The 23,703-nt window shown below is 39.6% G+C and overlaps 1 protein-coding gene and 3 pseudogenes across 2 annotated transcripts; all 4 read right to left on the bottom strand.

Annotated features, from left to right (window-relative positions):
* Window positions 1-23,703, bottom strand: part of LOC146486383 (uncharacterized) — a 93,550-nt pseudogene that overhangs the window by 46,772 nt on the left and 23,075 nt on the right.
* On the bottom strand, window positions 346-3,516 carry LOC146486385 (uncharacterized). Of its 2 annotated transcripts, XM_085100630.1 has the most exons (3): window positions 2,135-3,516; window positions 1,689-1,911; window positions 346-1,164 (listed from the first exon to the last, which is right to left on the bottom strand). In XM_085100630.1, exons 2-3 carry the CDS (start codon window positions 1,906-1,908, stop codon window positions 452-454), a joined length of 933 nt encoding a protein of 310 aa, XP_084956756.1. In that variant the 5' UTR covers window positions 1,909-1,911; window positions 2,135-3,516; the 3' UTR covers window positions 346-451. The 2 variants fall into 2 exon arrangements, with proteins under 2 accessions (XP_084956756.1, XP_084956759.1); XM_085100633.1 differs by having other exon boundaries at window positions 1,689-3,516.
* Window positions 13,805-15,100, bottom strand: LOC146486386 (uncharacterized; annotated as a pseudogene).
* Window positions 19,731-20,594, bottom strand: LOC146486387 (uncharacterized; annotated as a pseudogene).

Below are 23,703 nucleotides of genomic sequence, written 5' to 3' on the forward strand. Positions count from 1 at the left end.
TCATATTTCATACGCAAAAATATCCCAACTTCAAAATTTTTCTACCAAAAAAAACACCCTACTTTTTTTAGCATACCCATTGTGGTCTTGATGACTGGCTTGAAAGGCCTTATATTACGTGACCTACTGAATATTTCTGGATTAGATGCCTGTGGAGTGCCGGTAATTACTTTTCAAATAGATCACAATCTCAGAAATATCCTGTAATACTACACAAGCAGTAACTTGCGCTTATGTTATTGTTGGTTTGAGCTGATCAAAAATACAATACCCACAAAAGTCCTGTGGTGTTTTTGGAACCCAAACAAATCCTGGTATCTTCATAGACCCCAAAATTCCCTTTTGGCCAAAATGTCAGACCCAAAAAAATCCCCCGTCATTATAATACGTGAGTGAGGCCCCTGAGCTACACTACATCACACTTGACTGACTTGACATGCGAAAAAAAATGCTAATAAAAATTTTGAGAACTGTACATTACACCTTCTTGGTGAGCAAACGCATCTTGCTTTTTGGATTTTTCTCTGCGAAGCTTCTTTCTGCATTGTTTTGTTGAGGGCTTTGTTTTATAATCTGAGGTGTTCATTCGTTTGCGATCAATGTGTTGCCACCCCACACGCATGGATGAGTGAACTTTCAAGTCAACCATCAGCATAAGTTCTTTGAGCGTTTTGTCCATCCCATTGTTGAATACCAACACACCAAGGGAGACAGACAGACTTGCTTCTTGTTGAGAGGTAAACTGTTCTTTGGGTGACATCCCCCAGATCACATGATGTAGACTCTCATTCCTATTTTGGTCCGGACATTTCTCACAACCTGCAAGAAATTGCTCACTCCCCAGCCTGTCAAATGTTGGTTGAACAACTTTCACAACTGCCTGAGGTAGAGGATCCTTGATTGGCACATGCGTTGTGTGTCCAGTAGCCACATCCCGATTGTAGCTGCACCAAGAGTCTTCTCCATGGGGGCAGTCTTCATGCCGTGGACTTTCCAGGGTGCTTGAGTAGTGCTTCAAAATGGCATGGGTGGCTTTTGACATTGCAGCTGCATCGCCCTTGTTGTCACGTATTGCCTTTCCGTAAAAGTTTTGCATTGCATCAATGCAGTTGTGAGTCAACCGTCCTGTACCACCGATTAATTTCCCATCATCTAATTTCTTTCCTGGGTTGAAAAAAGAACACTTTTTCTTTACATTGTTGAAAAAGATTACATTTTTGAAATAAAACTTGTTTAGATAAATATTGAAATACAAAATAATTCCTACGTATTTAGTTTAACGTCATTTTTGCACAAAAAAGACCCTAAAATCGCCGTCTTCAACCTCAAGAACGACAATACACTTAAGGCTAAAATATGTTTATTTTGACGTTAAATGAGAATATTTATCGCAATCTAGTACAATAATACGAGGATTTTCAACATCCCGATACATTTTCCCTATAAATTCAAAATACAAACAGTTACACAGTTTGTGTGGGATCCCTGTGGTCCTGTTGGGTGTTTGGCTTTACCCAAATACTGGGGACATTGCTAGAAAAAAAATGCACCAATGGGAAATACAAGAACATCGAAATGCACAATTACAGTGTGTAGCAAAGTTCCCACATCAGCCCGGTCCCCCCACCTAAGGAAAGCCAATGACAAGTGTATTGTATACATGTAAATTATATGAAAAGGAAGCTTACCTTTGTAGGTGGTTAGAAGCTTTCGCAATGCAGTACCCATCCTCTTTGTGACATGCCCTATGCAGTCTTCTTTAGGAATAAAAACAGCTGGGCCATAAGGCTGTGCCTTGCACACATTTGAATAGCTTTTGCTGTCACCATCCCCCACAAATGGAATATACCTAAATTTGTGCTTGAGGATAGACCTCCCATAGAGACGACATGCTCCCTCAGCCTCCATTGACTAAAATCAAGACATGAGACAAAAAAAAATCAGTAAGCTCTTTAAAACACCAATCATATAATTTCAAGGACAGATAAACTTAATATTAAGTCACCTGTCTCCCTTTGGAGTGAAAAGCGTTAACACCAATTTCTTTTTTTTCAATCTGAAGTGTCATCAACCTTTACTGAGAAAAGAGGAAGGGTCTTACTGATTTATATATAACACGCAAAAGTTAACTAACCTGCGCACTGCCTTCGTGGTTTAAGAAACAGTTATCAGCGTGACGAATATACCACTCCAAGTACTCTCTCCTAGAGATGGTACCCTCGTTTCTTTGCCTTTCTTTTTGCTCACAAGCTGTACAATGGTTGGTGAGATAAACAACATCTAACACCTTTCCGGTATCAATTGAAATGGCAGCCACAACTCCATCCCGGGCACTGAAACCTCTGCTACTCCATGAGCCATTGATCGACACACCGACGTCCACCACTTTGTCTTCCAGCGTCTCATCGCCTTCCAGCGAAATTTCACCATTAGCCAACTTCCAGTGTCGAAGTTCGAGGGCAGCATTCAAAAGTTCCTTTTCCAATAGTTCATTCGCGGCTTTTTCAAGGACCTTCGTATGGGAAGACCAAGAGTTTTTATTTATTGGCTTAGGTAGATTGAGTACACTCAAAAGCCTTTCTGCTGCTGAATGTCCGCGGCCAACTAGTCGCAATCCCAGAACTAATGCCCTGTTTATATCGTACGCGCGACTAGTTTTCGGTGTTGCTTGAAATGAACTCGAGAGATCTCGTGAGAAGAACACTTGGGATTTTTGCAACAAAATCTCCACTCTGTGCCAAGTCCACAACTGCCCTTTTCCTCCAATGTAAGTCCATCAGTTTCGCAATGACTACACGAGGCTGCTCGCTGAAGTTCGCTGTTTACTTTCAGCCGGTCAACAACGGCGAATGTGGCTGGATCGTCGCCGGTATCTAGATCCTCGATTTCAGACTCTGAACTGATGTCGGACTCTCCACTATTCGATTGCTCGTCCTCGGACTTCTCTGCTGCCGAGGCAGTTATTTTCATCCGGCTTTCTCCGATATCTTTCGAAGTGGATGGGTTGGAAAGAAAATCTGCCTGGTTATACCAAGAGCCTTTGTCGCTTTCCGCCAGCTGAAGTTTCTTGCCTTTGTCAAATGATTTGTCGACCTTCTTTGGCCCTGGTTTTTTCTTTACTTTCACCCAAGGCGACTTTTCTAGTTTAGCTTTCTTCATATATGATAACCTTTAACACGATGCTTCAATCCAAAATAACACGCTGTTTCACTGTAAAATTTTGCCGTGACATGCGATGAACACGTTGTTCAAAACAAAATATGCAAATTAGCCGGTAATTCGAGATCGCGGGTAAATTTTGCCGCGTAATATGTCAACACAGTCCCGCATAAATTGGATTATGACACCTTCACTCGCTCACCGCTTTTCCTACAAAACTTTGTTTTTCAGATAGCTCGCGTTCTTTTCAAGATTTCTAACTGCTGTTTTCACGAAACTTTGCATCCCTTTCTTGTTTCAACAATTATCTAAAAAAATTTATTTGAGAAAAATTCGACCTCTCTTCCCCATAAGTAACCTTAAAAGGCTCGACTGGGAAATGAAATAAAACGTTGAAAATTCAACAAGACGAAATTATACTGAACAGGCTCAAGGACCTTAGGATTGCTCCCCTAAGACTACGATGGTATTTTTCCTGACCCAAGGAGTTTAGATGCACACCATCATGTGCGTAAAAGTTCAGAGTCGGGCGCCAAAACCCCGTATGGCCCCAAAAGATAGCATAAGGTATAGGCTCTAAAACTACCCCGAAGGTATTTCGTTAACAGCTTGGCCTTACAATTAAAAACCACTGCGCCCTGGCGATGGTGGTCTGGCACACGCAGATAACCTTAACACCGTAGGTGTCATGCAAGAGCCCAGCAAAATCTGCAATAGCTGAGCCAACATGTAAAGGGTCGGAGTCTGTTAAATCATTGGAACCCAATTGCATTCTAACTATCTCCGGTCCAAAGGACTCGATAACATTCAAGTCAAGATTTAACGTTTTGGAAACCGTAGGTCCACCGACTCCCTGCCATTTTATAAAGTCACGGTGAGATAACCTGAAATCAATGCGGAAATCGTACGTAAGAATCACGGGACAGGAAAAGGCGCAACCGGCGAATAAAAGAATCGCCCAGAACTAGAACACGGGGCTCAGCCATTGAATAACAGGAAAGATAAAAGGAAAAGAGGGTACTTGCCTAAAAGATGCAGAAAAGATGCTGAAAATTGGTTCAAACCAGCGATGTGAATGACGTGATGGTGAGCGATCGAAAGGGGGCGAGCACATGGAAAAGCGCCCCTAAGAATGATATTGTCCGGAACGCCCTAAATTCTGATTGGCTGGAAATAAGATAGGCTTGAACCTTGCCGCCTTGGCCTGCAAACCATTATGAAATGCCTTGACATAAAATCCCAGTATGATGTCATAACGGTGTCTTTTATATTGCCCATTACAAATCTCGCAGCCACTGAGCGGAAAAAGGTAGCTAGGGAAGGCCGGAATTAATTCACAAGAAACAAACAAAGATTTAAATATACACACAGAAGAGCACCAGCACAACATACCAACATTACAATTAAAATGTTCTATTGTTGGGCCGTTTTTCCCTGAGATTTTGTAGGTGTTCAAAACCGGTAGCACATACAATGAAGCTAACTTATTGGGGTAGGGTAGGTTTAATCATAGTCATAAGTCCAGTCTCACATTTTTTAACTACCCTTCCAGATCGGGTACGGTGGGCTGTAACAGAAGGGAACCTGTGGAAAAGGTTTTCTATAGATCTTATAACCATAGTCCATATTAACTGTCAATTCACTTCATACAACTATCACTTAAAAAATCAGGGGTTGCTACATTCAGGACATATCAGCAAGTATCTAATGTTTTGTTCTTTTCTGGATAATTAGTACTTTTTTTAGGCCACTAACAGGGTTTTCTATCAGCCTATGAAACCTGTTCAGATATAGTTTTTTATGAAATTAAGTGTAACCTGACTGAATAGTTCATGATTCATGATCCCACTTTGTTTCCATTTTCAGGAAATATGAGTTCAATGAACCGTCAGGTTGCAGGGTATTGCTATTATCCAGCTGATCTACCCTCCATCTTGTCTGCGTAACATTGAAACTGATTGACTGAAGTTATAATTACTTGATGCACACTGATAGCTACCAACAATGTCCAGAACTCGCTGGTAATGGAAGACTGATAGGCATCCTGCCAAAAACGTAAAATCAAATGCAAGGCTGATCGGACAGCTAAAATAATTTTTTTTGCCCAATATTTTGGTTAGACAATACTAACCTTCTTCAGGAGCTGCAAAAAGCTAAGTAAAAATTGGCAATAAACGGTTACAATATTTAAAGATGATGTAAATGAAAAGTTGAGATGTGATTGGTTGATGAACAAAGAAAGCTGTAACGTGTACAGTCGACAGATTGAATTTCATCGCCTCGGGTCATTCCATAGGGTTCAAGAGTCCTGCCCCTGGAAATTATAAATGCTTCCCTAGCTTTCCGAATGTTGTCTCTGTTGGAGTTAATGAGTTCTAGGGGAATGAGTTCTTTGTTGTTGATTGAATGGCCAGGAAGAGTGAAGCGATCTGAGAAGATTGATCAATGTGACGTTGTTTAAGGGCTTTTTCGATTGCGTAACTGTGTTTGCCAAATCTGTCGCTTAGATGTTGTTTAGTCTCTCCTATGTATTGTACCTTGTATCTGGAGCACTGTATCATTTATATGAGATTTCAGTATAAGCACATGATGCGATTTCGTATGGATCTGTGTTCAGTTGTAGAGAAAAAGGTGTGAAATGTGGTTCCCTCCTTAACAGAGGGACACATTTTGCACCTATTTCTGTCACAATGGCAAGCTCCCAGTGTCTTGAGGGGTGGTTTACGGTGTTTGGCCTTAACTAGTATGTCACGTAGGTTGTTGCATTGGCAAAACGATATGAGAGGAGGAGAAGGGAATGCTGCTTTGCATCGCTGCGAAGAACACAGAATGTTTAAATTGTTGAAAGAGATTCCACATATGTCAAGAAGGGCTGGATTAAATGTTACTACAAATGGAATCCTGTTAGACTCATTTTTCAAAGATGTTTCGAGGGCTTTGCTGCGGGGAATTTGATGAACTTTCTATATTTCTTCTTTAATAAAAAGTGTGTATATCCTCTCTTGATTAAATGTGGCATGAGTGGGTTGGAACGTTTGTTGAAGAACTTGTCCGTGGAACAAATTCTTCTAAGTCGTAAGGCCATGCTGAACGGAATTGATTGTTTGGTATGAGATGGGTGGCAGGATGATTTAAGGAGATCTTGATGTTTGTCTGTAGGCTTAACATACAAGACAGTTTCCAATCTGCCTTCGATGAGCATTACGTTAACATCAAGGAAGGGGATTTCGCTGTGACAGAAGGAACTTGTGAATTTGATTGTAGGATGTAGATTCTTTAAGTTTGTGATAAAGCTATTTAATTGATCTTCGCCATGTGTCCAAAGGAGAATAATGACATCGATGTAATGCCACCAAATGAGGGGAGAATGTGTAGCAGATGCTAGGGCGTTTTCTTGAAATTTCCCCATGAAAAGAGTGGTGTAGGATGGAGCCATTCTCGTCTCCGTTGCTGTTCCATTGATTTGTCTGTAATGCTGTCAGTTGAAAGTGAAAGTATTGTTAGTGAGGATCATGCGAATGAGATCGCAGAGTCTGGTTATCTGGATGGTAGTATTGACTCGTCTGTCCAAAAAAAAAACACTACAGGCTTGGATTCCGTCTTTGTGAGGTATGTTGGTATAAAGTGAAGATACATCAAGGGTAACGAGTAAAATGCCATCAGGTAGTGGACCGATGGTGTTAAGTTTGTTGAGAAAGTGGGTGGTGTCTTTTATGTAAGAACTGAGTTTGGTTACCAGTGATTGAAGATGAAAGTCGAGAAACTGAGAAATATGTTCAGTAGGATTGCTGTTGCTGGAGACGATGGGGCAACCAGGATGACCTTGTTTATGCAGTTTAGGAATGGTGCAGAAGCGTCCTGGTTTAGGAGAGTTTTCTTTGAGGTATTGAGCTGTCTGGTCATCAATCATTTTGTCAAATTGTAGACTGGAAATGTATCTTTTGACACATTCTTGAGTTAGTGGAGTAATGTCTTTGTCCATTGTTTCATAGAATTGTGTCATTGAGTTTTCAAAGGCATTCATTTTCGTACCAGTCCATGTCCATGACAACTGTCCCAGAACCTTTGTCTGCTGGCTTAATGATGATATCTTCTTGGGGATAAGATATTTCACAGCTGGTCTTTCTCGTTTTGTCAGGTTGTCTCGTATGTTATTTGGCCTAGTGTTGAGTAGTTGTTCCTTTATGGGACTTGAGTATTGCAGGCAGCTGAATTTGGTGAACAGAGACAATTCAAGATTGCTGATTCTGATCTACACAAAGATCTGGCTACACTTTGCTGCTGTTTGTGCAAGTAGTCCCTGCACTATTCAAGAGTTATCCTGCCAAAGCCATGATGAACTGGTAAAGGTTTTCTTTCAGGAAGCCTTTGCATAACTTGATAACTTCGTGCCAGTCAATATATCTAAGTGGCAGCTCCAGGTTTAATGGTGAGCAGCCCAAACACTCCTTTAGTATTTGGTCTCCAGCAGGGATGTTTATGCTATTCATAAAAGGTGGCATAAACAGGTACTCTGTTTCCAGCTCGGAAATAAGAGTCCCACATGCAGTGAGCTTAAGATTAAAGAAAAAAGGGATAGTATTAGCTTGGTAAACTTTGGTTGGTGGTGTAGACAATCTGTTTTAAAATTTTTGTACTGGTTCCATGTTTGTCTCTGTTCACCAAATTCAGCTGCCTGCAATACCCAAGTCGAACCAATCGGAACCAAAGTGCTATAGAGGAGCAAAGTCTGATGAAAGTCATTTGCTGGATTTACTGATTTACCCCAATTGTTTATTTATTTATTTATTTATTTATTTATTCTATATGAGTTACCCACAAATACTGAATAATTGTCGAACTGCCAAGTTTGTCATGTTGCTGTAAGATGTTCGTCACTGTGGGTGTTTTGCTGTGTAATTAATCAAGCTGCAAACCGAAAAAAGATAATTTAAAAAATAATTTGCAAAATGAAACCTTGTGAGCTCAGTTTACTTTAGATGATATTTGTAGTCTCCAGAAATCTTAACAGAGTTTAAAAGCAAAACACAGAGGCCACTTATAGACTATCAAATAAATTTTCTTTACTTCATGGGTGATCAGTCTTAAACCTGTGAGAAACACTTACTTTTCATTGGCAGGAAATAATGACTTAATTAGTTTTATTCTCTGGTGTCACCTATCGAAAAATATAAAATTTACATTTGACAAGGACTTCACTTTGAACTAAGCATTCACTTTTTCGCTAGCAGTAAATGTTTAGTTTTCATATTGTAGTTTGCAATTCGGGATTCTGGATTTTCTCTTTCCGGTTTCTGTTTTCCGGATTCTGGCTTTTAGTGCTGCCCTTCTTTACACAAGATTATGCCTAGTTGCCACGTTTCCTCAATAAAAATAGAAATCATACATGAAGCTTTCCTTAATAAAAAATTTATTCAGCCTTAACTTGTTATACATTGTAGGCTTAAGAAGCAAAAGTGTAAAATTTTTGCTGCGAGGCATCTTGCAAGCGATTTGAAGTCAATTTTGAAGCGAATTTATCAGAGCATGTTTTCAACCATTTTGCAAGAACAGTGCAGAAAACGAAAAATCAGTCTATTAGAATAGTATTTCAGTACACACTCACAATCAAACCTGAAATAATATTATTTGTGTTGTATTCCTAGAAGCACTTGAACGTTACCATAAGTCCGCAGATAAAAAGTTGATTTGAGATCCACCTGCTTATCAGGTTGATAAAACCACAAATCGAAGAAAAATTTCTCTGCCATTAATGCTTGAATTCCCTTGTTGAAACTGTCAACCATTCCTTAGAAGTTCCTCTTTCGATTTACTGTTTCCAAAATCTTAAAATTGGAGAATTTGCGGACCAATATCCGAGTGAAATTCCCCTACATTACAATAAATCATTCACTGCGCATTCCTGAAAGTTAACAAACCATCGACTAGGGCTAGACACATTATGCTTGTAAATTTGACCATTATGCTTTTTAGCGTCACCCTAAAAATGGTTCCGTTATGCTGAAAATTATGCTCGTGTCAGACCATTATGCTTGTGTGATGCTGGCTGAAATTTCACCCATGAATCCACGATACCATCCAAACGAGTCCCAAAAGCTTAAAACGCAACATTTTAATATTTTTGTCTTACTCTTAAAGGCGACAAACAATAATGGGCAAATCTAAAATGCATAAAGCATGTTAATACACTGTATGTCTGCAATTTGGTATATGTTTATCTCTTGCATCTGCTGTGACATATTTCAGAGCTGTAGACCTCTTTTGACTAGTCGTCCCTGGCCCTCCTTGGGTTTTGTTCTTGCGTTTATTAGAGGCAACCACACAACTTCTTGCAAAATCGGATTCTTGTGCCCTTCTTAAATGACCAAACGTGTTTGTCACGGTTTCTCCTTGCTCAGAAGAGCCAAATTAGGCTATAAACTTGGCCATTATGCCAGCATTATGCTCGATGTTCTGACTATGCCATTTAGCCCAAAATTATGCCAGCATAATGTGTCTAACCCTACCACCGACCGAGAGAAAATTCCCAGATCGTTCTTGCAAATGCGTGCATTCATAAGTTAAAAATGGTACAAATTTATAATTGAATGTGCCAAATCTGGTTTCATCATGGAATTCTAGACTTGTAGTCCAGCTGCTAACGACCAGAAATGTTCGTTTTATGATAAAAGGATGAAACTTGGCAGGCTTACTAACCTCTGTGAGAGAAATATTTCCTGATATGGAGCCATCCCAAATTAACACTCAGAGTCACGTACAGCGCATGACAAAAAATGGCATATAAAGCCTTCACATCGAAACGAGGCAGATGTAAAATGCTGATTTCCTGGCGTTTCTTGGACAACTATGTTTAGTTTCTTGCTTTCTATTATTAGAGCACTTTATACAGTGCTTTTGGATATAAAAACAAGTCATGCGACTGATCATGTGACTGTTTTGGATTCGATTAACAGCATAGCATTAAGCAACTTAGTAAGATTTAAGAATCCCTCTTTCTTAACAGAAATTTCTTCGATGAAAGGTGATTTGAAATAATTCTCAACCATTCTCTGAATTCTGAAATTAAGTCATCACAAATGTACACCTAGAAGCACACAATTATGCATGCACAAAATTGGAGCGTCGGGAATTGCATAAAGTTGAGACTGACACATGGTTTTGTTGAGATAATCCGCTTGGGTCAGGTCCTGCGCCTAAGAAACGATCGATGATTTCCGACCAAAAAAAAATTGGCCGATTTTTAACCCCTAAGTAGAGGTTACCAAATACTATTTCAAAATGAACACCCTTTTGAAAGTCAAAGCATTATACAAAAAAGCTGATATCTTCTCCAGTGAGCCATCATCATCACCATCGTTCGCCTCTCAAGGTCGGGATGCACGCAACAACTGTGCTCCAGACTTCACGGTCCACCTTAGCGTTGGCGCGATCTGACCTGTCTATCCCTGAGTCCCTGGCAATCACGTTGGGAAGGCAATCTTCAGGAGTGGATAGGGCCACTTGGCTTCCATAGTAAGAAGGACTGGGCAATCTCACCCATAGCTCTCTGGCAATGACCAGCGAATCGAAGTTGCCACTTGGCGAGCTTCTGGGAGATTGGTAGAAGATTTCCGTAAATGCTCTTGTGAACATGTGGCGTGCTGAGAAAAGTGAATGTTTTGAGCACGTGGGAGTAGATTGGTATATGTCCCATCAAGCCGTTGTTGTTGACGCGAAGTTAGTGTCCACCTCTCGAAACCGTAAAGCAGAATTGGCTCAATCAACGTATTAAAGAGATTTTTTCTTCATTGGCAAGGTTGGAATGTTATATCTTGTTGAGCTTATTACACGCATGCTAGAGCTTTACGGGACTTCACATCCTTTTGTTAGTAGATTATGTATGAACCAAGATATTTGAAGTCGTCGACTTTAGTGATCATTGCGCCTGCTAGTGAGCGCAGGTGACACTTGGAGTAGTGGAAATGTACTGTTTTGTAATGTCATCTGCAAAATCAAGATCTGTTGGATACTTTGCAGGGTGCCTCTGGCTACGTTTAGGATCGATTTGTAGGCCCTTTTCATTGATGGTGTGTAATGAGAGGACGAGAACATAGTCCAGTACAATGATGAATAGGAATGGCGCTAAAGTTAGCCGGCAAGTCCTGTGGAGGCACGGCGATCAAGCTCATCTTGTATACCTGAGCCCTTAAGGGAAAAGTGTGGGTTTTTTTCCTATGAGAAGCAGACTCCTCTTCAGGACTACATGCTCATTCAAATCTTGAAGTAGACAATGAAGTGAGCGAATGTGCCATCCTCTTGAACGAAGTTTTTAACAAAGTTATCTATTAGTGACATATGATACCAAGCGCCAGGTCTCCCTGCACAATCAGACGAGGCAGTCAAAGTCCCCCAAGGATACCACTTACAGATCCATAGAAGAGATAGCATTTGCTAAACTGATTGACAATTGCAAAGATTACCAAGGGTTAACTGTGTTTTGATCTTGCAAGACTCCACTCAGGCAAATTGGAAGAACTTCAGATTTGAAGGATATATAATAAGCAGCTCTTCTAGATCTAAACGCTCCCTCTTTCAACGAAGAGACATCCTTCATGCCTAAGGCATACCATCTTGCAAAAGCTGCAAAGATTTTGCGAGTAGATATTCTGCAGCTTCAGAAATCCTTTGAGTGAACGATTTCCCGCAAACCGCCAAAGTGATGCTATTCCATCAACTCTCAAGACCCTTGTAACTAAACTAAACTAAACAGAGAAGCCAAAGAAACGCCAAGAATTCAGTATTTAACACCAGCCTTGCTTCCATGTTAAAAGGCTTTATATGCCATTTTTCTGACATGCGCATTATGTGACTCTGGGTGTTAATTTGGGATGGCTCCATATCAGAAAATGTTTGTCTCACAGAGGTTAGTAAGCCTCTTAAGTTTCATGCTTTTATCATGAAACGAACAATTGAACCATTTTTTGGTCGTTAGCAGCTAGACTATTGCTAGAAACATGTCTGACTTATCATAAGTGACTAGATAGTTATATCAACCTGGTATTCAGAGTCCTGACATGGTCTGAACACTAAGTAAATTATTTTGTTGTGATTATGAATTTACATGAGTTAGTGCAACTGTCACACATTTCAGCAATTTGTCAAGTGTTTTCTTCAATAATAAATTGTTATTGTTATTGTATAGTCATACTTTGCAGAATTATGTAAATTTTATGGTCAAAAAAATAACCTTTTGGCTTCTCTTACAAAATCAGTCACCTCCAATATATTAATTAATCTCTAAGAAAGATGGAAAATATCAAGACAATCATTAAGACTTATATTATTTGGAGAATACAACTCAGATTACCTGTTTGCTATTTGAAATTCAAAATTAGAATGAAGGCCGAATAAATCAGGTGAAAATGTTCATATAAGCTTATATAATGTTCACACAGCCACAAGGTAACATGTATGATTTAACAGGATTTTAATAAAGTTCTAATCTCACTATCACATATACATGTATTTTTGTATTCAGTCACAAACCACATCGTCCATTTCCTCGTCTGTGTGTTCAGTAGGGGAAAATCATCTTCATCATCAAAACGAAATTCTCCATTATTTTCACCTTTTCCAGAGTCAAAGTCGAGCACAGAATCATCTCTTCCAGCCACTATTTTTAAACTAGTAGTAATCGGAGATTAGGGAAGTACGTTCGGCATTTCAAAGGGGAAATATTGTATTTTTGCTTATTGGGATAGGTGAATATGCCCATGGTATGTTGTCAAATAAAGGGTTATGGCGTATTGTGAAACCTGTATTTACTCTGTGTACGAAAAGGTTTTAAAGGCTAGCTATATCGTATGGTTTTTGAGGAGGCAGTCGTGGCAGTCCATCGGGCGTCTACATATACGAGGTTTACTGTAGTTGGTGTGGTAGTTAAGTGTTAGTAAGTAGTAAGAGAATAGTTGGAAATGTGTTTAAATGTAAGCATTAATTTTATTTAAATCTATGTTATTAAAAAATTTTGAAAATTTGAACTACTTCTGAAATTTAGTATAAAATGAAACAGAAACTGTAAAGCTTTCATAACATGTATTTATAGATCTAACACCACATTTTCTGTGTTGAACGGGCATGATAAAATGTGTTTTTGTATTTAGAAATAGTTATCATAATAAAGGAAATTAATTATGAAAAAACTACAGGAACATGTACATTTCTTTTTAAAAATAGTTATCATAATAAAAAACATCAACTGTTACTTCTGTAACTGAACTGAAAATTCTGAATCGAAAATAGGTCCTTTTTCTATTAAAGTTTGATAACATTGAGCTTTTTGAAGGGTTCAAACTGCTTATTTCGAAAGTCGACATTTAATACTTGTTAAATAGCCTCAAGTGAAACTTCTATCAGCTTATGAGAGGCAGTGTCATAATAAAGAGTAGTTATCATAATAAAGAATATTAATTATGAAAAAAGGACAGGAACATGTATGTTTCTTTTTAAAAATAGTTATCATAATAAAAAACAAGAACTGTTACTTCTGTAACTGAACTGAACATTCTGAATTGAAAATAGGTCCTTTTTTTAAAGTTTGATAACATTGAGCTTTTTGATGGGTTCAAACTGCTCATTTCCAAAGTCAATGTTTCAATAATTTTTCTCAAATAGCCTCAAATGAAACTTCGATCAGCTCATTAGAGGCAGTGTCATAAGTAATGTAGAAGCTGGATTCGTTGTCTAGCAGATAAAAAATGAAGTCTTCCTCTGATATGATGTTGGGGTTGACATCGGGTAAAAATGAAGCCAGTTTATCGACCTCTTGATGAAAGAGTGTAAGTGCAAGTTTGTCATTAATGTTTTGAGTGTTCTGAAAAAGCACTTTCGAAAACCACTGAGGTTGACAAGAAGTTACTCTCATCATCATCTTGCAGGACTGACAATTTGCGATCTTTCCATTCGATTTCACTGTAACCTTTTTGCATGACGTGCAGGAAAGACTTTTTGAGGCATGTTGGACACCAATTATTTTACCTGACACTTTCCTCTTTGGGAGAGATTCCATTTCTGTTGTGACTTGTGCCAAGTCTTGTGTGAAAGATGGGATCTCTTTGTAAAGAAACTGCTCTGACTTTGGGGTGTTGAGATATCGCAATCCATTGGACTCTTTCAGTCTTAGATTCTGTAAGGCATAGGTCTTCTGATCTTCTAGTTTGTTACAATGTTCCTGCCAGCGTATGAGTTTTATCGAGGTCGTGTGGTCAACCAGAATGACTTCTTGTTCTTTGTAGAGCGTAGCCATAACGACTGTTAATTGTTTTGACCGCAGTGATGCTGGATACCTTTGCCTTTACGTCAACCAATTGCTCTTTTGATACCTCTTGTAAAGATGAGAGACTTGGTAAGGAAGATGATGTTGTAGCATCTTGGTAGACAAATGGTACCACTACAGGTTGTACAGTTGTGTTGTTTTGGATGATGATGCTTTCGATGTCATCCTTGATGGAAGATGGTATGTTGTGGAGTCTGACAGCTGTTCTTCCTTTCTGGTACTTTTCTAGCAGGGGTCTCTTTGCTGGGTTGAAACAGACTGCCCTAACCACTCCGTCACTTCTTTGAATATTGCAGTTGAAATATTTGGTTGGGGAAAAGGTGGCCTTCTTCACAGGAGATATGGTTTGGATGTAGCCCAAGATTTCTTGTACTTCAGAGCTCTGAGAAGCTACAAAACAGGAAAAGTCAGTGGATATGTCATATAATGCAAGTGTAAGCATTTTTTTATGGAATGTAAATATGTCGAATGTGAATGCAATATACAGCTGTAGTCATGGCATAGCACTGGTTATCATATGAATTCTTACTGGAATGGTCTTGAACCACCACTATCTTTATCTTGCACTGACACCTGATTGAACTAATCATGCTATGTATCTTAACACAATAGGAAATTTGCGTCTCAGTTGCACCAACCAAATTGTTTATATTCACATACATATCACGGAAATTAATTATAAGCTCTCCATTTGCTTCCTTTAGTTTTGGGATTAACTGTTTTGTATTGCAGTGAATAAAACAAAAAATAATAATAAAGAGCTTTTTGATCAAAGTATAATTTATTGAACCTACTCACATTTCAATTGTGTCGCGTCATTCATCTTGGAAGGTGGCTTTTGGTGGTCTTTTCCTGATAAAGAAAAAATTATGGTTATTGCTTAAAATTTTTTTATTATTTTACAAATTTCGTTTGCAATGTCGTCTATCCCAGTATAATGTACATGTAAAACAGTGCAAAAGTAAACATGAATTTATGCTTCTTCCTCATTATCTTAAACTAAATTAAAAGGGGGGGGGGGGGGGGGGGCAGAGCCAAGGCTGAGCTCTGTTTGCTGGGAGTAAGTAATGAAACTGAGATCATGAGTTCTGCCATATATACCGTATTCACAAATGGCGGACACGCACGGAAAAGACTGGCACTACACATCAAAACGAGGCGTTTTAGGATAAACAAAAAACAATTTCCAGCGAATGTAAGCTTCTAGATGGTCGATAAGTGCTGAGTTTCTAAAAATTGAGTTTTTGTGATCACTTAGTCCGAACGAGTTCAAGTTCTAGTGTTTATTTTTTATTGTTTGGCTTCTTGTAGCAATCTCAAATGCAAACAAGACACTCACGGGAAAAAACTGAGTTAGATTGTTTGTTTCAAACCTTTGAGTGTAATGTCCAGAATGTACAGAAAATATGAAAAGTTGTTAGAAAGATCTTCACTGTAGCAGGAGCCACAAAGGTTTATTCAATGTATTTTTTGGAAAGGGAATTAAAACAGGTTTTGAATGAAAGAAAACAAATCTACAAAAGGATGCAGTTCCAAAGAGGGTTGCGTGGTGATTACTACTTGGAAGTTCCAATCACAAAAGCTACAAAAACCGACTCCTACTATTGTGAACAGCTCTAATGCCTAAAAAACGAAAACAAAGGGAGGTGGAGGGAAGCTACTGAAAGAAAAGTTTAACTAAGGAAGCAATATGTGAGCCGAGACTTAAATATTTGAGCCAATATGTGAGCCAAGACTTAAATAGTTGCATCGCAAGATTGGCCAAGATTCATGCAAGTCTTACTCATTGAAAATGTGGCAGTTACCAAAGTCAAGAGGAACTACTGGAAGTAAGGTATCAATTTGAAGAAAACGATCCTGCAAGGAAATTCAGGAATGTCACTCTCTAATGCATTATATTGTAACTGCATTACAAGGAATGGCAAGTTTAGGAACCCAGAGTAAAGCGAAATACAATAATCTAATTCTGACAAATTACCTTATTAAGTATGCAAATTTTTAATGATTTCAACCGAAATGCCGGTTAAAAAGCCACAATGCTGTGTTCTCTAGTCCCTGTTTCACGGAATACAATTTTCTCATTCAGGCAAGAAATGTTCCTTCTGAGCTTGTTCCATTATTAAACAGTTGGATTTTGATGACTTGATTGATTTAACAAATTATGAATTTTGAGGGGACTGCATTCTCTGCTTGTTGTTTATAGTACAGCTACAATATAAATGAATCAAAACAGACAAGTCTTGGTTCACCTGTTGCTTCTTTTTGAATTATTCGTCCAGCCATTTCTCTCCACATCCTTCACATCTATTCGTTGTTGTCTTCGTCTTTTTTTCTTGGTATTATTGCGGTTTAGACAAATGGTTGTAGTCTCTCTTGCGCTTGGAACGTCCGATACCAAGTTGATCACGCAACTCTCGTTAGAAATGCATCCTTTTGTATGTTCATTTTGTTTCCTTCAAGACCTATCTTACCTTCGGATTCCGAAAGACATACCAAACAAACTTCTGTAGTATCTCTATCCATCTGTGCTCGAAAGTTGAATCCTTCGGAAACAAAAACTCTAACCGATTTGTTTCTGTGATTGTCTATATTGCATTTGGGATTGCTACAAGAAATGAACCAAGAAACACTAGACCTGTCTTGGCGGAATAAAACCAGCGATCTGAAAAACGTGCTGTTTAAGAGCTTATCAGCTAAATAGTCTCTCTGTGAGCTAGTACTCCCAGGCAAATTATTTTTTGTTTATCCTAAAACGCCTCCTTTTGATGCCTAGTGCCATTTTTTTTCCGCGCATCCTCCACTTGTGAATACGGTGTATATTGGCCACAATCGTGGCTGTTTATTTTCTAACAAGTCAACTGAATCACATAATCAAAATGGTAGTTTATTTCCAGGTGAGAGCAAACCCGCCGTCTGAACCAGTTGATACCCCCCCCTATTTACTTCCTTTAATTCATCGAGGGAGGGCCAAGGGTGGGGAAAACGTTTTCCTACTAAAGCTGGAGAAAAAGAGGTCTGAGCTCTGGCCTGCATTGTTTAAATACTCAGAACTAAGAGTCCCGTATGTAAACTGACCCCTACTAGTCAAACATTAACTCACTTAGCGAGCTGCATAAATTCATTTATACTCTGTAGGAATAAATGTCCTTTATGCTTCTCCCTTGTTATCTTAAACTAAATTAAAAGGGGTGGGGGGGGGGGGGGGGCGCATAGCCAAGGCTGAGCTCTGTTTGCTGGAAGTAAGTAATGAAACTGAGATCATGAGCTCTGCCATATATTGGCCACAATCGTGGCCGTTTATTTTCTAACAAGGCAACTGAATCACATAATCTAAAATGGTAATTTATTTCCAGCAAAGGTGAGAGCAAACCCGCCAAAGCCCTGTGCAAGAAACAAACAAGGGCCGCCCCACCCAAAGCCATGGCAATGCGCCCTGAACAAATACAAGTTAAAATGGGCAACCAAGTGGCCCCTGCTCACATGGTGCCCAATGAGAAAACAAACATTATATCACCTTATAGTAAATAAACACCTCATAATCTAGAGAGACAACTCTGAGACAATTGGCCCCTGCTCAAGAGTTCAGTGCCCTCTTTTAAATCTAAACAGTAGCACAAAAGTGCTTATCACCATAAATCATGATCAAACACAGCGCCTGGAAAATTGGCCCCTTCTCAAAACCCCCTGCGCTAAAATTGTTTTTCCCTAAATAAAAGAATAAATGGCTTATATATCTTGGAATGTCTGTAGGGCTGAATAATTAGGCCCCTTCTCAAAAGAGACTGCACCACATCCTGCATTGTAGGCATATGGTACCCAGCTGCTAGTTTGAACCTATAGAAGGTGTGCGAATGTACCTGAGAAAGGCATTAGATTTCCATCTTCCAAAACAGAATGTTGTTTCTAAGACGAGTGAGCACTAGGGTGCAGAGCAAGCTTGGCAGTTTTGTGTCTCTTGCTGTTTGCTTGTTGATGATGTAAAGAATGCTTTCATTATCTGTTATAACAACAATTCTTTTGTTTTTTAACTGGCTGCACCACAAGCTTAAGCCTAAAACTATTGGAAAAAATTCCAGGAAGCTAATATGGTGGTTCTTCCAAAAGTCTGGCCATGTGCCATATGCCCACTGTTTGCGGTAACCTCTAGATTGTACTGAATCAGTGTAAAAGCGCAAGCTGCAGGAAGAGGCCCGGTCATACTCAAGGAAAAAAGATTTTCCATTGAAAGAGCTCATGAAGCTTTCCCAAATCCGTAAATCTTTTTTGGCTTCACTTGTTAGGCATATGAAATAATGAGAATGCTTAATTCCAATGGTAAGATTGATCAGCCTCCGAAGAAAAACTTGCCCTGGAGTTACAACCGAGCATGCAAAATTCAATTATCCAATCAGAGATTGGAGCTCCTTCAGAGTGACTTTCTTCCTACCAAGCAAACTACGAATTGCCAACAAACATTTTTCAACTTTGTCATAAGGCAGCCTAGCTTCATTTCTACCACAATCTAATTCAATTCCTGCAAAAGTCAAAACCCGAGTAGGGCCCTCACCCCACATCCTCACAAAATGTCAAAAGTTGTGGAAGGCTAGTTTTACATATGTCTGAGGACTCAGCCGCAATCAAAAAATCATCCAGAATATGAATGATATGTGGGATATTGAGTTTGTTACGTACAACCCATTCCAAAGCAGTACTTAGCATCTCAAATGTCCTACAAGAACTAGCTAGTCCCATTGGCAAGCAGCAATCTACATAATAATTACCCTTCCAGTGCATATCTAATAGGTAGTGATCAGCAGGGTTTACTGGGATTATATGAATAGCACTCCTAACATCAGTTTTAGCCAGATAGCCGTTTGGTCCTATTTTCTCTATCATCTGGACAGCATCATCTACTGTTGCATAATGCACCTAACATAATTCTGATGGAATAAAGTCATTCACTGAATCTCAGCATGGAAAAGAGAGGTGGTGTATCCTGCGATATTCACCTGGCTGTTTTTTAGGAATAGCCCCCAAAGGGGAAACTTTCAAGTTATAAAATGGGGGCTGAACAAAAGGGCCCCGGATTCGCCCCTCATAAATTTCCTTATCCAGCTTACGGTCAACAATCAATGGGTTTTGCAATGCTGATTGCAGATTCAATGAAAATTGGCCCTGTTGTGTTCCTTGAAAATGTAAACGAAAACCATAAACAAAACCTAATACAGGTTCCTGAGAAATTTGAGCATCATAGCCTTTTAAATATAATACCAGCTTCTCAACCAGAACTGGTGCTGGGAGTGCTCCTGCTATTGGAAACATTAGGTTTTTTACCTGGCCCTGCTGACTGCTTTGGTTGTTGGCATTTGGCAATGGGGTGAGACTGCCCACACTGGAAACACTGGTGTTTAAAGGAACATCCAGGGCACTGTACTACCATATGAAATTTCCAACAATACCCGTTGGGGAAGTAGGGACCCTCATGCCTAGCTCTCTTTGGATGGTTAGTGGGCTTGTCCCAAAAGGAATGAGATCTTAACCAGAGCTCGGAATGAATTTGATCCCATGTTGTACCCTAGGATTGCCGAAGTTTACGAAAGTTCTCATCCTAAAACTTCCAGTCGGCCCCCAAGGTGGCAAGTTCCCGGATGACAGAACCATATTTCATCAGTGCAGGGGTGTGTTTTGGGGATCTCTCTGTATAAATTGCAACGTTTATCTGAAACGCTGATGTCCACTGCTCAATACTATGCAAATTGTACCTCTATGCACTTGGTGCAAGCGCCACTGACGGCTGGCCCCCCTTTTTTGTTTCAAATTTGATGGTATACTGATTATCATCTGTATTGCTTATATTGCTCTTGAGTAATAAGGGAAAAATCAATAAACTCATTAGCCCGTATTTGGTTTTTAACTTTCTCTGGCACTATGTTGCTTGGAGGAATTGCTTCTGAGAGGAAAGAGTTCTTACTGGTGGATGCCTTTTCCTGATTGCCAATCACAGTTCCTTGGACCGCACCTGACGCTTCCGTGTCTAGCTGAACCTCTGCGCTGATTCCTGGGGACCAGATCTGGTCTCGACAGCCGGATTGGTCCATCTCCGTTTTGCCGCACGGTCCTGGTAAGTTCGTTTAGGTGGCATTCTGTATGATAATAACATAATCAACTTTTCACAATGCAGCCAAGGTTGTAAGAGGGCTGCTTTTGTGGTTACTATAATATTTGCAACTAGTGCAGGGAAACAGGGGCGGAGAGAAGCCGTGGCTACCATTGCAATGTGCACATTACAGTGGCTTACTATAACACCTAAAGCAGTGAAATAGGCATACCAGATGATGTAACAGCAGAACCTGGTCATGAATGGCTCAGAGCAATACTCCAGCCACAATTGTTCCATGACTCCTGCTGACCAGCCAGGCTCCTGACCTCCCTTAACACAAGGGTGACTTTAATCCACAGGCACCCATAACAGAAAACAAATAATTATTGTAGGGCAAACACTTCCAGGTGACATTAATCCACATGCCCTCATAGTAACATAACAATGAAGTTATTGCCGTGCAAAGCCCAAGGGTGACTCTAATCCACACACACCCATATTTTGAAGTAAAGAAGGCCACACATGTGGTCAATGGTATATGAGTTTATATACCCGATTACCTGATTCAGAATTCGCAATAAACTATAGGTAGTTCTTAATAAATAGTAACATAATCCAGTAAGTAAACTTAAGTTGTTGTCATGTTTGACTGTGACTTTAATACAAATACCCCCCTAGTTGCATTACAATAAATAATCATTGCAGTGCCAACACTCAAGGGTGACTTTAATCCACACACACATGCCTAATAGAATAACCATACTACATTACAAACGGGGAGTAGAAACTCACCAAGAAATATGTACATCAAAGATACTAGTGAAGAGATGATATTTCCTCAATTCAGACAGGGCGAAGAGAATGGCTCCTCTATAACTCTTGTAAAGAGCTCTGTTACTGCATTCGTTGAGATGTGTACCATCGGCCAAATATATTTGTTTGCCAAAGGATCAATGAGGCCGCGGTTGCGCCAAAACTTGGTTCTTTCGACATGCAGTAACTTTTCGCCTACTGACGTATTTATCTGGTAAACGCGTTCATTGTGTTCCTTGAAGGGTGGATGCTTCCTCGGGAGAATCTGGCATACCGCGATAAACTGGAGCTTGCATTCGCTGATCAGTAATTCTGTTAGCGCTACTAGCGACGATGCGATGGTTTCCGCGTCGCTATCCATATCGCAAGCATCGTTGGATCCCATCTCCATTACTACAACATTGGGGGCGGTGCCTCTAATCGTGTTCAAGTTGAAACGAATCGTTTTGTCGACTGTGCGCCCTCCTGTACCAAAAATCTTGACCTCAGATGTATTAAAAAGCTGCAAATCCCGACGATAAAGATCTCTTGGTTGGCTATTGTCTATGAATTTGCCGAATCGTCGCACAAAAGAATGCCCAAACACAAGAGCGCATGGTTTAGCTAAGGGGGCCATCATTGTTTTCCTACTGACGCTGGAGAAAAAGAGGCCTGAGCTCTGGCCTGCATTGTTTAAATACTCAGAACTAAGAGTCCCGTATGTAAACTGATCCCTACTAGTCAAACATTAACTCACGTAGCGAGCCGCATAAATTCATTTATACTCTGTAGGAATAAATTTCCTTTCTTTGAGGATTTATTTGAAAAATTCTATTTTTTAATGAAATTTCTGCATGTATCTTGTGCAAGTTCATCAAGTCTCTTTTCTTCTTCAAGTCTATATGTGACCTTGCACAGGAAAACGTACTTTAATGCTTATCTGTTAAACGGGTAAAAACGGACGGATAGCTAACGGATGGTTAATGGCCTCCAAAGGGTTTTAACATTTTGTTCTAACATTCTAACGGATAATAAGCAATGTCTAACGGATTGCAAAAGTGTTTGAACGGTTGCACAATCTGCTCTAACGGATAGCTTGAGCCGTTAAACGGTTGAGCAAAATATCTAACGGATGCTGTAAAGGCGTTAAACGCTTTGCTAAACGGCCACCTGAAACTGAGCGTTTAACGTTAGAGTTATGACGAAAAAGGCGCAGCCGATGGCGGTAAAAATTTATAGTTAGAAGTGAAAACCTGAGACGAAACGATTGAAGGAAACGAGTGAAGCGACTCAAACGAAACAAAACGCAACACTCCCCACCAACCAAGCATGGAATTCACGGTTACTCTGTTGTTGCCCTGTTAGCTGTCAAAGCAAACAACTTTATGCAAATTCAAAATGCGCGTCTTGAATGTTCGATTCCACGTGCCCGAGTCCCTCATGAGTAAATATACATCGTTGCCGTTTTGTAATTATCTATTTTATTTACAAAATGTTACTAAAAAAAGTAACAGTAATTAGCATTGCTGGCATGTTTGGCTTTATAAATTCGATTCAGAGCAAGACCCAAGATTGCGGCTTTTTCGCGGAATGTAACACGATCGCTTCTGAAATATCTTCGCTGCGAAAGCAGTACGCTGCGCAAGATTATACTTGATTGTACTTGAATCTTTCGAATGAAAACTTCGGAAAAAGCATTTCCTTATTTAAAAACGTACAACGTTTACAGCAGAATTGGGCAAGGAAGCGGGGAAACTTCAACGTGGCCGTTCGCTTGCCTTTGAGCAGACTTTGTTTACATCTTCGGCGTAGCGTTACAAATTTGCATAAATATTATCGAGATCATCGAATCTCAAAAGGCAATGCCACGTTTTCTTCATTTCAAATTGTAACCGTGTCTTCCTCTGACAGATGACTGGAGTACCTGTTCACTAAACCCAGTAATAAACAGTGAAAGAAGCGAAACTAAAAAATTGCAACTTTTTTGGCCGCTGTTTCACAAGCTAAGAATGGAAACACGCGTGATCGTTACAAGGATGCTGCACATAATTATGATTCATTGTACTTTAATCTTTCGAATCAAAACTTCGAAAGCAGTATTTCCTTGATAAAAAAAACACACATTAGTTTCAGATGTTATTTCTCGACGTCTTATTGTAGAGCAAGTGGACTTGGGAATTAAAAAAAGGTTCATATTAACTGTTTTTGTGACATCATTTAGCGGATAGCGTTAAGGATGGAGAGCGCTTCATGTATTCTGACGAATGCAAAGTTTCTTAACGGCTACTTTACCCTTTAAACGGAAGCTGGATTTTCCTAACGGCTTACTAAGTCGCTCTAACAGCTACCAAATTCTCTT

The sequence above is a fragment of the Pavona decussata genome, unplaced genomic scaffold (genome assembly GCF_977016875.1).
Source record: "Pavona decussata unplaced genomic scaffold, jaPavDecu1.1 SCAFFOLD_21, whole genome shotgun sequence".
Classification (NCBI taxonomy): Eukaryota; Metazoa; Cnidaria; class Anthozoa; order Scleractinia; family Agariciidae; genus Pavona; species Pavona decussata.